The sequence below is a fragment of the Felis catus genome, chromosome A1 (assembly GCF_018350175.1).
Source record: "Felis catus isolate Fca126 chromosome A1, F.catus_Fca126_mat1.0, whole genome shotgun sequence".
NCBI classification, from domain to species: domain Eukaryota; kingdom Metazoa; phylum Chordata; class Mammalia; order Carnivora; family Felidae; genus Felis; species Felis catus.
The window spans coordinates 156,205,164-156,220,536 of record NC_058368.1 but is presented as its reverse complement, the minus strand read 5'-3'; the positions used below and the strand labels follow the sequence as shown (position 1 = coordinate 156,220,536).

The following is a 15,373-nucleotide window of genomic DNA, read 5'->3' as shown; positions in this document are numbered from 1 at the left end:
ACTACATGTGATATGCCTTTTTTTGAAGGTGACTGCCTTTCTTCCAAGTAGTTCTGACAGATAAACTGAATGTATTTTCCTTTCTGAGTTTAACGTAGGACCACTAAATCCCAGGGCAGGAATACATGATTTTAAAATCTTTTCAGGAAGAATGAAACCTGTTTGCAAAAATGTGTGTTCTCTTTTAACTCTCCTTTGTAGATTTCTGTTAGAATGTTATAAAAGGAGTACTTTAAGTTTGTCCTCCAGGGAAAGAGACGTGCCGAAACATGAAATATTCACCGTGTATTTTTCCAAAATGCCTATTGCTTGTAGATCTTTCATAAAGGCAGTTAAACTGCACATTCAGAAGTATACTCAGTGCACATTCATATACATACCCCAACATGGTTTTGTATGTTGCATTTTGCTTGCATAGAATGTTAATTTTAGTTTCTCTGTAGCAAATTAAAATTAAATTCGTAGAATTTTAGGTAAATGCAGTTCGTTTTCAATTCAACAAATGTTGCTGCCTCTCTAGCCCCTGTGATTAAGCACAGGGATTAAGCACCAGGATTATAGCATTGAGCAAGATGAAGTATCTACCATCAAGTAAAGTCTAATAAAATTTTCCATGTTAAGATTGAATTTATTTACACACACATAGCCACTGTCCCCAGTGTTACAATATTTAATAACACAGAAGGATGATTTTCAGTACAAGTGCCAACCTAACAGGCAAAAACCAGAATCATCAGAAATAGGCCAGAATATTGACCACTACGACCAGAATAGCAGACCTACTATCTTGAGGTTCACTTGGTATCGCCAATATGGCTTTGAAGAACTAAATCCCAAGGTATTTCAATGCTGTGTCTCTGGTTTCAAACCAACACTAGGTAATCATTTTGAGGTTATGGTCTTAGCCTTTTTATTTACTTATTTATTTTAAAGTATGTCACTGTCCCTCACAAAGCAGAGCATGTTAGACTAAAATTTCATTTTCATATTGCTAGAGTGCTTGGCATGCTTCGAAAGCAAGTCGTTCCTCAAAACGTTAAGCATAGAGTATGCTTATGTAAAATGTTGAACATATGGTCATCTGACCCAGCAGTTTTACTCTTAGGTGTATATATGTAAACAAACCAAAAATGTATGTCAGTACAAAGATTTGTACACAGTGTTCATAGCAGGATTTTTCATAATAGCACAGAGTGAAAAGAACCCAAATGCCCATCAATTGGTGAATGGACAAACAAAATGTGGCCTATCTATACAGGGGAATATCATTCAACCATAAAAAACTATGGGGTGCTGACAGGTGCTTCCTACCTCAGGGCTGAACTTCAAAAACATTTGTGAAGTAAAAAAAGCCAGACCAAAGAGAGTACATATTGTAAGGTTTGTTTTACTAGAAATTTCCAAAATAAGCAATGAGAGACAGAAGGTAGGTTAGTCAGTTGCCAGTGGCTGAAAGGAGGGGAGAATCGGTCATACCTCCTAATAGGTGTAGGATCTCTTTTGAGGCTAATGAAAATGTTATAAAATTAGATAGTGGTGAAGTTTGCACAACTCTGTGAATATAGTAGAAACCACTTTGCTGTAAACTCAAAATGAGTAAATTTTGTGGTATATGAATTAGACACCTTAATAAAGCTGTTAAAAAATAAGTACGTACTAAATAGAAATAAAAATTGAAATAATTAACATGTTAAAAAAAAGTGGCAGAATGCAAAAGGATTCAGAAAGGGAAGTTAGTTGTTTTAGCCATTTTGTTTAGATTAAATGACCCCCATAATCCCCTTCCTCTAAACATTGCTTTTGAATAAACTTTCTATTTTCTTGTTTAAGCCTATATGTGATTCTAATCACAAACAGCCTTATATGTGATTCTAATAAGGTAATAAAGTAAAACACTGGTGAAGGGATAGTCATGACCTTTGAAGAAGGCCTGTGCCCTGAATCTTTGACTAGCTGGTTCCTGCCCTGTCTTCTGGGATCCAGTCTTATTCTGCCTCACCACCATCTGTCCCGTTCTCCATCTGCCCTTTGGCTATATACCACTCAAGATTGCTTGTCACAGATGGCCCCTGAAATTCATCTTCATTGCCACTGTTCATTCTTTTTTCTTTTTTCTGTTTTTAATGTTTTTATTTATTTTTAAGAAAGCATGAGTGAGGGAGGGATGGGGGAGGGGACAGAAGATCCGAAGCAGGCCCTGTGCTGAGAACAGCAAGGTGATGTGGGGCTCAAACCCACAAACCATCAGGAGATCATGACCTTAGCCAAAGTCAGACCCTCAACCAACTGAGCCACCCAGGCGCCCCATTCTTTTCTTTTTTTTTTTTTTAACCGATGTCTGCTGTGTACCTACAGTCTGTTCAAGCATTGTGCCAGTCATTTTCCAAATTCAAATCATTATTGTCTAACCTCAAAGAGTTATTTTCATCATGAGAAACATAAGGCAGGGGGCAGGAGAAGTGTGGGGAGCCATTGTTTATCCTAAGTGTCTTACCTTAATTTCTCTCACTGAATGATATTCATGCAACTATTTATAGTCCCAGGGGTAATGCTGGATTATGAAAGCAAAATAATGACTTAGAACTGTGTTTAAAATGGTGGCGTAGATGGGGCACCTGTGTGGTGTGTCAGTCAGTTAAGTGTCCAACTCCTGATTTTGGCCTAGGTTATGGGATCAAACTCTGTGTCAGGGTCCATGCCGGGCATGGAGCATGCTTGGGATTCTCTCTCTTTCATTCTCTCTCTCTCTCTCTCTCTCTCTCTCTCTCTCTCGGCCCCTTCCCCATGGATGTGCATGCCTGCTCTTCCTCTCTCTACATAAATAAATAAACATTTAAAAAATAAATAAACATAAAAATAAATAAAATGGTGAAGTAGATTGAATTTGGCTCTCTCTACACGTTCATGGTTAATTGTGATTTTTGAGACATCAGAAAGGCTTGCATGTCTTCATTGTCTCGAATATTCCATTTCTATCTCTGTAGTTCAGTTTCAAACTAATTCTACTTCTTCTGAACTTGTGGTCTTCTCTTGGTACTTTAATTTCTTGAGCACCTCCAGTGGCTTAGGCACTATGGTAGACACAGAAGTGAGGTGTCTGGCCTGGCCCCTCTACCCCTGTGAAACTTACATCCCTCTGCTGCCTCAATTCCATCCTGGAGATTTAATCCATTAGCATCATATTATGAGACAGAGTTCTCCTGGGAGGGCAGCCAAAAGCAGGGTGGCACAAGAGAAGCATAAAACCCAGCTAACTCTTTTTTGCTTATCAGTTGTTCTCACTTTTGATGTGCATTAGATTTCTTTCTTTCTAGCAGCAGCTGGCTGCATAAGCCCCCAAAAGTCATTCAGTTTTGTTAATGAAGAAAGGAAGGAAGGCAACATACTTGTACATCACAGACCCACAAGAGACTGAATCTGGGGCAGAGGGCCCAAGTGGCATGCTGTGAAGACTGCAGAGTCTGTCTGATGTTAGCGAGAGGGAAGGGGCAAAGGTCAGCTGATGCTGGAGGAAGGGCAAAGGCAAGGAATTTCCCCCAATTCACATTTTTCCCCCTAAGCAAAAACATCTTTACAGTCTGCTAATTTGGAAATGTGAGGAAATGTATTTTGCTTCAACCGATGGACAATTACTTATTTTTTAAAGAGTATTTAAATTTCCTGTATCAAAGTTCTTTTAAGTCTTGTGGAAAATATAACTCTGTGGCTCATATGATTGTGTTTTATTCTCCACTATGAATTATTTAGAGCATCCTCTCTTTTAAGTGTATACCAAAACATCATTAGAGGTTATCTAATAGCCAGCTCATCATTTCATTCCCCCATTGAGGCTTGTGGGCCAATTTTCACCCTGTTATACTCTCCAGAATAATGACACTAATTTGGGATCTTGCTGTGGAATTAAATGCTTATACAGATCCCACCCCCTCTGAGACCATAAACATCTGCCATAACATTTCTTATAGCCAAATAACCCTACTATTACCGGGATGACTGAGAAACCATGAGCGGAATAAAAGAGCTTAGGTACTGGCAGAAGTGTTCTGGGAAATACTGTATTGCCAGTGGTTTTTGTCTGAGAAGTTTTTACACCATTCCAAATAACCATTCCATTATCCTTAGATTCTCCATTATTGTTTTCTAATCTCAAGGATGAAACTAATTAGGCAACCATTTAGACTCTGAGATAGCTGTAGACCTTCTTAAGAAGTGTTTACAACCGTTGTTTTCATGCTGATACTATGTTACCTATGTGGGTCCTGTATTATGTACGTACACTTTCTAGGTCCTTTATGTGCATTATCTAAATCATCACACTGACCTCGTGAGGTGATTATTATTTCTTTTTTACCGTTTTACAAATGAGAAAACTGAAACTGAATAAATTATCAAACCACACTGTGTGTCCAATAAAAAGCCCACCCAAAACACCAAAATACAAACTCAGTCCGTCTGGCTCCAGAGCTCCTGCATGTGCCCGTGCACTGCCTCTAGATAATCTTCAGTGACCCTCCCCTTGGGTACAGAGCAGACAGCAAAAAAATAAATGTAAGAGGATCGGAGATAGACTTAAGTCCTAAGAAGAAACAAAGCAAAATAAGACCATAGACAGGGATGAGGTGATGAGATAGAAAATTTCTTGGTCGGGGAAGACTTTTTATAAGGTTTTGAGGTAGAGCAGTCTAGAGAGCCAGCTGACCATGGCAGAGAGTACTTTCTAGGTAAGGTTTTCATTCTTGGAGAAATGAACTGCCCCCCCCCCCCCAGATAATTAGACAGAACGGACTTTATGCAAAGGGCTCAATCATGTAGGTGGTAAAATGGGCAGAGGTTACAATACCACAGCCTCCGATCCCTACTGGTCTCTCATCAAGCCCTTCGTCTCTTGTCCCATCCTTTTCTTTCAGACTGCTTTCCTATGAGGTCTTCTTTCTTTCCAGAACGCTTGCTTCCTCTCCTCTCACGTTATGCCAGTACCAACCCTTCCTAGCTCCCTTGCTAGTGCATGTCCCTTCTCTCTTCCCTCACTTTCTTGGCCTCTCCATCCAGAATTTGGGACACTGCCCATGACATTCACTTAGCTGGCCTTTTGTACTTTCTGATAACTCCAGTCTTTGTCTTACATCTGGGTGGCGTTCTCTTCCATCCTCCTCCACTTTAGCAAACCCTCCACCTTGCCCTATCCCACTATTTGTTAGCAGATGACTTTGCCCCTATACTTTTCTGAGAAAACCTAGATCATCATGAATGTACTTTAACTTCTCATTTCCATTTTAATAATTATCTCTGTCCTTACTCCCTCTAAATCCTTTGATCAATGTATCTCTTTTCCCAACCAAAACAAATATTTTCACCTGAGCTCTCGATCACATTTACCTCCTACTCCATAGCTGTAGTCTTTTAAATACACTTTCTGTCTTCTGACTCTTTCTCCAAAGACTCTTTTACACTTAAAAATATTCTTTTGGGGGCACCTGGGTGGCTCAGATAATTAAGCACCCAACTCTTGATCTCAGTTCAGGTCTTGATCTCAGGGTCATGAGTTCAAGCCCCTCGCTGGGCCCTGTGCTGAGTGTGAAGCCTACTTAAAAAAAAAAAAAAAATTTTTTTTCTTTATTTTTATGTTTCCTTTCTAAATGTAGTTTGCACTCATTGTCTGCACTTTCACACCTACCATTCGTTCAATGCACTGCAACTGCCCTCATCATGCTAAACAAAAAATGTGGGCCAGGTCATCCATGCCTACCCAGTTGCCAGCTCAAATCTTTGTCCCTACGTTCAATTACCCTTTCTGCAGCTTTTATCACTACTGGCCATTTTTCTTCCCTTGGTTTACTTAACATCACTTTCTCCTGGCTCTTTGCCTGCATCTCTGATTATTCCTTCTTGGTTTCATTTGAGTGCTTCTTTTTCTCACTTCATCCTTTAATTGTCAGTGTGTTCCAGACCATCTCTTTTCCTTTTACACTTTCTTTCGGGTGAATTCAGCCATCCCCTTGGCTTTGCCATTATGCTAATGACTTCTACATCAATATCTTCCCCCTAGATATCTCTTGTATATGTTACATCAGCAAATCTAAGTTTCAAGTGGATGTCTCTCTTTGAATATACTTCAAATTCCTGCAGTTCCCTCAATATATCTGAAACTAAGTAAAATGCCTTCAAGCCATCCCAGGTTTCTCTTAACCCTTAGCCCTTCTCCTTCTACCTTCTCCCTGTGCCATCTCCAACCCCATGTCTTTAGGGAATGAATATTGTTGATTCTATTAATTTTATATTTTTTATATTTGTCTCCTACTCCCTGTCTCCTCTGCCTCTTACTTTGGTTTAGGACATTGTTCTTTTCTGCCTGATCTTCCCTAGCCTTGATCTCTTTAGTCAACACTCCACACTGTTGCACAAGTGGTTTTTTGAAAATATAAGATAGCTGATATAACTCCCATGCTCTAAAGTCTTCAGTGATTCCTCACTGCTGGCACAAAGTCCATACTCCTTAGAAAAGCGTATCCTAGGATCCTGATCTAAGCTTCTGCTTGGTTCACACAGTGTAATGTAAGGTTTGGAAATATGACAGCCTCATTTTGAAGCCTATCTGGTAACTTTTGTTCTTTCTGAAATTTAGTAAAAAAAAAAAAAAATTAGTAAGAAAAAAATGGCTTTCAAAGAAGAGATATATTATGGGTCCCTGGGTGGCTCACTCAGTTAAGACTCCTAATCCTGATTTCAGCTCGGGTCATGATCTCAAAGTTCGTGGGTTCAACCCCCACACCAGGCTCTGCACTGACAGTATGGAACCTGCTTGGGATTCTCTGTCTCCCGCTCTCTCTCTGCCCTTCCTCTGCTCATTCTCTCTCTCTCTCTCTCTCTCTCTCTCTCAAAATAAATAAATAAATAAATAAATAAATAAATAAATAAATATTCAAAGAAGAGATATATTAAAGTCTAAAAAATGTTGAAGTATATTTAATTAGAAGGTGTGCAATTTGGCAAGACAGACTGAGAAGAGTCATGTCAAATTTGGAAAGTGTGATATTATAAGAAGCAGGATATGGAATGAAAAGGTAGGAAGGGTTTTCAGAATGGAATTCTGTTCTACATATTATTTAAAGATGCTGTTGTTCCTGTACTATATATAAAGAGAGTACCACTTCAAACAATTCCATTTCTAAAATATTCCCAGTTGTTATTCCTCACTCCATGTAGGCAAGTATAGTCTCCTGTTATGATAAAAATTTTATTAACCAAGCTATCTACTAAAGATTTTATGTAGCAAATTCTTTCTTATTACCTCAAGATTTATTGTTGAATTTGGGCCAACCAAGAAAAATGTTATAGTCACTTCTCCAAAGATAGTTGTAAACCAGATATTCTGGCCAAATTGTTCTAATTTTGAAATCATAGTCATATATTTTACAGTTAAATTCTTCTTTATAAGCTCTCTATAGGCTCTTAGGAGCATACAGAATTAATTATAAATTCTCATTAATTGTTTAGTATTTATAAATCACTTTAAAGAATAAAGAGAGGTATCTTTATGCTAAACATCTTACATAAATGAAGCAAATATGACAAAATATTGACATTTATTGGATCTAGGTTGAGGAGGGAGATAGAAATGGTATTTACTGTCCTATTCTTTATACATTTATGTTTGACAAATTTTATAATGAGAATTTTAATATAATGATGATATTGTCAGACCTTTCTAAGTATAAGGATTGCTATATGGGGGCCTCTGTGTTACCTATTAACACAGATTCCAAGTGGATGAATGCATTGTCCATTCTAACACAATATCATTTTGTGTAAAATCATTAACTTTGACTAAGTGAGAATAAAAAGTTTTGATGGTCTTCATGGGTAATGTTTTCTGTATATTATGAAATAATTATTTTATTTCCCCAGGACTTTTCAGCATGGCATGGATGACTCTGCTTCAAATTCCATGAAACCATTTTTTAAGCAACCATTACATTGGTTTTCTTGCATATCGCATTTCTACCCTTCTTTACTCAGGTGAGAACCTCTAAATGCTTTACTATGTAAAATTCGGCGATTTCTTTAAAGTTTAGGAGAAACTTTTACTCATCGAGGTAAATGCATCTCACAAAAAGAACTTACAAAATTTTATATTATATAGGTAAGTAAAAAGTATTACTTCTTTTTTTATTAGCTCAAGAATCCAGGATACCAACTATATAATCATTTACTAACATAGTTTTACTGATATAATGGCAAATTGTTAATTTTTGGAATTTAGTGGTTCTAATTGCTTAGCCATCTTACAATTTATCCTTTTTGATCTATGACTGGGGATTTGACAGTACTACAACTAATTATCAAAAAAAAAAAAAAACAGCAAAACTGGATAATTCATGTAAACTAACTCAGAGCCTTAGGTAAAAGTTGAGAGAGGAGAAACTTTAAAAATTATGAATAAGGTCTTTAGCTTTTATTATTTAATTAACAGCATTTAAACATAAGAAAAATCATTTAAAGCATGAAATATACTTCCAGAATAATCTGATGACATTTGGTGGCATTATATAGAGTGTCAGTTTGATTCTTCACTGAATATATCATTGGAGAGGACCTTTGCTTGGTATCTGTGAATAAATATATCATGTATAGCTGAAGGAGATATTGTTAATCACCATACATTCTTGATGCACCTTGGAAATACACTATCCATGATTTCACTCTCTAAATTTACTGAGTGTATCTCACTCTTGAGGAACAAGAGTCATACCCAGAAATAAGGGTGTGTAAACCTCCTACACAAAGTCTCCATAAATACAATAGATATACCCTGTTGACCTATTAAGTTGCTGTCTCCATATAGGTAATGGGGAATCCGAGGTCAGTGACACATAAGACTCTATATTCAAGTGTATTGTTGTTACTTCACTTACAAATAAAACATTTTCACCATCTCTGATTAACTCCTTATGATTGATTCCTAGAAATGGAATGCCCTCAATACCCTGTCATTTCAGTACCCAGCAGCTTGCATGTAAATAGACTCTTATGTCATTGAAAAGCAAAGAGCTGACTCTTTAAAATTCATTATTGCACAAATAAGAAGTTGCTTTAATTTTTAGCAGTACCACTTTCATCTTAATCTATAACCATTGATCTATAATCTATATGCTATAGAGCCTACAGTCTATATATCCTATAGACCTAGGTCCTAGGTCTATAATCTATGCTCTCTAACCATCTATAACTTTAGGCATTGCTCTATAAGTCTTGCCCTTCAGGGTTGCTCAGCCTAGAGAGAGGCCTGGAAAGTCAGCATGGGAATGGGTTTATCTTTCAAACAGCTACTTCTTATGTTTAACTTCTTTCTTTCTTCTATACCTGCAGCAAGTATAAATGTAATAAGACTTTTCTTTCTGTCTGCTTCTGTGTAGTAATCAATCTCCACTATTATCCAACACAGACATTAGCACATGAGGGTCACTACTTAGTCACTACTCAGAAATGCAGTTTGGTACACGCTTTCTGGAGGACTTTTTAGTAAGTTGTGTCAAAAACCTTAAAAATGTTTATTCCCCTTGACCCAGAAATTTCTAGGAATCAATCATAAGGAATTAATCAGAGCTGCTGATGAAGCTTTATATGTGAGGATATCTGCTGAAACATTATTTCTGAAAGACAAAAAATGGAAATGAATGTCCCACAATATAGAATGAGACAAGTCAATTATAGGATAGTCATATGATACACTACTATGGAGTCATTAAAAGGGTTGATATTGAAAAATATTAAAATGACAAATAATTATGATTTATAGTTAAAGGGAAGCTGCAGTTAGTGATTATGACATCAAAACTGGCCCAGTTTTTCGAATGATAACTATATACCAGACATCCTAGGTGCTTCATGCACATTGTCTCTTTTAAATATCTCACCAGTCTGTGTGTATTCCTGTGCTTCTTTCATGAAGAGTACAGTGATGTGTAAGTAGCGACTTTCTGAAGACATCAAAGCTGGGAGGCGGATGGTGAACCTAAGCTTCTCAACTAGAGAGCACATATTCAGAAAGATGTTAACAGGTGTGCATGAAACGTCTAAGATTGTCAGTTATTTACTATGTAAAGTACTATGTAAAATACTATGTAAAGTGCCTGAGTCAGTTGAATGTCTGACTCTTGATTTTGGCTCAGGTCATGATCTCACAGTTCTTCAGTTCACGCCCTGCATCAGGCTCTGAGCTGACTACACGGAACCTGCTTGAGAGTCTCTCTCTCTCTCCCTCTCTCTCTGTTCCTACTCCCACGTACTCTCTCTCTTGCTCTCTCCATCTTTCTCTCTCAAAAACAAATAAACCTAAATAAACAAAAAAAAACTTTAAAAAAGCATGTATGTAAAAACAAATCTTGAAAGGATATATGCTAGGGAGCTTATAGTTTTTATCTTTACATGGTAGGATTGCAAGCAATTTTGATTTTTATATGTATCATTTTACCTATTTTCTGTATTTCATATAATGAAAACAATTTAATTTTACAGATCTTCCTGGACTAGTGATGGGGTTACATCCTGATGACCTCATCATAAGTTTGAAAATATTGTTAAGTCACAAATGCATTTAACGTGCCTAAACTACGAATCATCATAGCTCAGCCTCACCTACCTTAAACGTGGTGCGAACACTCACATTAGCCTACAATTGGACAAAATCATCTAACACAAGCCTATTTTATAACAAAGTGATGCATATCTCATGTAATATCTTGACTATTTACTGAAAGTGAAAAATGGAATGGCTGAACGGGTACAGAGTGGTTGTGAGCGTCTGGGTTGTTCACCCCATGACCGCCCGGCTGCCCGAGCTGCAGCTCTCTGCCACCACCCAGCTCCATATAATACAGCATATTGCTAGCTCGGGGAAAGATCTAAGTTCAAAACTTGATGTGCGGTTTCTACTCAAAGCCTATTGTTTTCACACCATCATAACGTTAAAAAATCGTAAGTCGAACCATCGAAAGTCAGGACCGTCTTTATTAATATAAAATTTTTTTTAACAAAAAGAAACCCATTTTTTATTGCTTTTTTGTTCACATGGCTTGTCCTATAATCTCTATGCAGATGACTTCCAGCTTTGCGTCTCCAGCTCTAAGCACTTACCTTTACCCTCAACATTGTATGTCTGGCTGCTCGTATTTCTCAAATGACCCAATGTATTACCGGAGATCTACTATGATGTCCTCAACTGATCCTTTCTTCCAATCTTCCCTTGTCCTTTCTGCATGGTGTCTTTTGTATTAGGAGTGTCATCATTCTGAAACACATGCAGGGTAGAATCTTGATTATAGTTTCCATACTGAGCTGGTTCTTTGCCTGTTCCTCGTGTATTATCAGGTTCAGTTGATTTTTTCTTGACTGTTCTCTTAGAACCATCCTTTCTCTCCAACCCATTACACCAACCTTGTACAGGATGAGCTCTCCTACCATGAAGGCAATACTTCCTGATAATTATTCTCTAACAGGTCCACAGAATATGCCCAGAAAGACAGGATCCATGTGACCTGAGATCTAACACTTTTAGAACAGTGGAATAGTCACAGGAACCCAGAGAAGCAACGAAAGTATTTCAAAATAACTCAACATATTGATTCATACTTGTGACACATTGCAGTATGAATTCCTAGACCACCATCATGTGACATTAAAAATCTCCACCTTTCATGGGGCATCTGGGTGGCATAGTTGGTCAAGCGTCCAACTTTGGCTCAGATCACGATCTCATGGTTTGTGAGTTCTAAAACCACGTCAGGCTCTGTGCTGATAGCTCTCCGAGCCTGGAGACTGCTTCGTATTCTGTGTCTCCCTCTCTCTCTGCCCCTCCTCTGCTTGCACCCAGTGTCTCTCAAAAATGAATAAATGTTAAAAAAAATTTTTTTTTTAATCTCCACCTTTCCATCCATTGCCCTCACATACACCTGCTGTTTCTGTATGTTTTTTCACCCCCAAATTATTCTTCAAAACTCCATTCCTCACTTTAGCAACTAAAATGAACTGTTCAGGGAAACACATGGGTTGGATGACGCTAAACTAAAAATATATTAGGCTTTTCTTTTTTAGCAAAGGTACGTCTGCGGGTAGAGGTGACTGAAATATCTAATATTATGAAGGATCTTAGTAACTTATTCACCTATTTGCTTATTTATTTGCACATGTGCATTGTTTTAGAAAGGATTTAAGTTGGCCTTTAACAAGTATTAAATATATTAGGATAATGAATTAAAAGTAGGTGAGAAGGAAGAAGCAGAGCAAGGAGGAGGACATGAAATTAAGACTTAAAATAAGAGTTACAAATGCATACACAGCTGTATGGACCATAAATTTGTCTGTAGGATTACTAGCAAAAGCCCATGAAGTATATAAATTGGTAAAAATAGAATGTTTCATGTTCTCCCAGAATCCCTGGAATAGAGTTTAGAAGAGTTTGCTTTAGGGAAAATAAATGTATTTTCAAAGCAGTAAGTGAAATGTACTGTATTCATTATCCCTAGCACTGGCATAGGCTAACAATGTGAGTTGATTTAGAAAGGGTAATCAGTTTCATACTAGATTAAACTGAGGCATGTGGAGAATATATTAATCTCAAGGTTAATACTATGACACCATACTGTGCTTTCATATAAATGTTCAAGGAAGAATACCATCTTAGTCAATTATGCCATTATATTATAATGCTTTTTATTATTTTCCAAACTTTCATCTTCTTGTGGTTCTTTAAATATTTCCTAATATTTTTCCAGTCTTCCTTACCTAAGTAGGTCATAACTGCACACTGAAACCAAGTAGCATAATCAGTGTGAGTAAACAGCCCATTCATTTTACACTGCTCATTTTCTTTTATGATGACAACATGATGTTTGGATTTGTGGCCAGTCCATTCTGAGCTGCCGATATTTCTTTCCACTCTGCTTTTGTTTCTATTATTTTTTTACACAGTGTAATCCTGTTTTATATTTATATACATTTTCCCTCCCTAAATATATTAACTTTTGGCTTCATTATATTATATGCTTTGTGGGTCTTTCCTTTTATCCAGTTCACCAAGAGATGTTTATTCATTTTCTCAATAAATGCATTTAAAATGTTTTCTCCAAGTAAGGCACTGTGCTAGGTGTTAACGGTGAGGAAAGAGGTAGACAATCAAGTTGGAGACAAAGCCCCTTTCCTCAAATAACTACACATACCATTATCCACTTCTTCCATCTTGAGCTGCTCTCCCAGTTCTTCCTGACATATTCTCCCAATCTTCTTCCTCCTTTTCTGTTGCTTTTTCTCTGTCTCCTTTGCCAGTTCATCTCCCTAGACCTGGCCATGAAATATCGAACGTCTTTAGTGTTCTGTTGCAGAACTTTTTCAGGTGAACTGAAACATGCCTGTGGCTTCCTGTATTCCTTGTGTGCCCTCAGATTCAAGTCTCTAATTTTTACCTCTCCTGGGACTACAGACCCGTATATCCATGGGTGCCAACCATACCTGAATGCCTTCCTGAGGGTTGCACCTGGTGATCACAAAGACACCTCAAACTCAAAATGACCAAAATTGGACTTAGGATATTCTCCTCCAAACTGCTCCCCTTCTTTTATTCCCTGTTTAGATGATGGTACCTCTATGCAGTTGTACAAGCCAGAGACATAGGAGACAACCTGAATACCTCCCTCTTTCTCTCCTACTATATCCAGTCCATTGCTAAGTCTCATTTACTTTAACCCCTAGTATTTGCTGTCCATTGCCCACCTTTGCGTTAGTCCTAACAATCATCTTTCTCCTCAGTAACTGCAGTGACCTCTTGGTTTTCTTCCTATATGTATGTTGACTCCTATGTCCAATGTTTTCTGAACTGCAGCCAGAGATTCCTTAAATCCAAATCTATTTTCAAAACTAAATTTTTATCATTTCACATTCATGGCTTAAAAACTTTCCATGAATTCTTCTGTGTCCTTAAGTGTAAACAAAAACATTTAGCATCCTATAAGACTTACGTAGGTGTGGCTTACCACCTCTGCAACCTCTTCTGATACCATACTATCCTGTGATTCTGCTCTGCAGACATTAGCCTTTTTACATTTCTTTGTTGTGCCACACTCCTTTCTGCCACAGGATCTTTGCACATGCTTTCCCCCCTTTCCCTGAGATGGCTTTATTCTCTTTCACCTAGTTAATATCAACTTATCTTCATATCTTAGCTCCAGTGTGACCTCTGTATGGAAGCCTTTTACCAACCACAAAAACTGGTTCACTTCTCACTGCATCTTCTTTTTCTTTTTAATGTTTATTTATTTTTGAGAGAGAGAGATACAGAATGTGAGTGGGGATGGGGCAGAGAGAGAGGGAGGCACAGAACCCGAAGCAGGCTCCAGGCTCCAAGCGGTCAGCTCAGAGCCCGATGCAGGCCTCAAACCCACGAACTGCGAGATTATGACCTGAGCCAAAGTCGGACGCTTAACCAACAGAGCCACCCAGGCGCCCCTCACTGCATTTTCTAAAAGCATCTTTTTTTCTTTTCCTTCATCGAGTTTTTATAGTTGTAATTTTATCTTTATTTGTATGGTCACTTAAACTATACATATATTCTTCACTAAATTCTGTAATACAGTGACTGTTTTTGCTTACTGTTGTGTATACATGGCCTAGCACGTAGAAATCAGCCAGCAAATAGTAGTTGAATGAATAAGTGAATGAAGGAACACATGAATCATTATAGTATTGTTTCAGATATTGCCAGGCTAAATGGTACATGGAGCTCTTTTCAAACATTTGATTTGAATGGTAAAGCGCAGGCACAGGAAGCATGGTCTTATTGAGGAGGTGGCTTCTAGTATCCTTAGGATAAAACATCTGGGGAGGAAGACAAAAAAGAGTTTTGGTCTCCCAGCTGCTTCTGACAGCCTGTTCCACAGGACTCAGGAAAAGAGCTTAGAGATCTTGTACTCTGATGAGGTGCCAAGCTTTGACTTGGAGCCAACAGTCAGGGAAGGAGAAATGAGAGCCTTTTAACACCAAAGCTCTTAAGTGGTTGTTCCAGAGTGTGAGCGAACAAGCACCTGGATCATTGAAAAGGTTTTTTAGAAAGTCGCATGTCTGTGGATCCGTTATTAAAAGAAGCTAAAATGTCCAATGAACTAGGTACTTGATATATCTAGATATTTATTCATATCTTCCCTTTTCTATTATGGTTTAAAGGTATTATATAAATAAGAATATAGCGTTAGAGCCAGCAATGAGATAATAGAATGGGTTTTCACATGAGACAGACATGATTTATAGACTTTTATAGTTTTGTGATCTTGGAAAATTATTTAACTTATATGAACTTCAGTTTCCTTGTATAGGAAATATTTATATT

General features: G+C 37.6%; 1 protein-coding gene across 8 annotated transcripts in view; it reads left to right on the top strand.

The window, feature by feature from the left end:
* The window catches only part of KIAA0825 (uncharacterized protein KIAA0825 homolog), a 389,144-nt gene that overhangs the window by 128,555 nt on the left and 245,216 nt on the right, over positions 1 to 15,373 (top strand). For all 8 annotated transcript variants that reach the window (XM_019836968.3, XM_019836952.3, XM_023258417.2 and 5 more), the window contains one exon: positions 7,906 to 8,016. In XM_019836968.3, the coding sequence (XP_019692527.2) occupies positions 7,906 to 8,016 (111 nt within the window). The remainder of the gene's footprint in view (positions 1 to 7,905; positions 8,017 to 15,373) is intronic.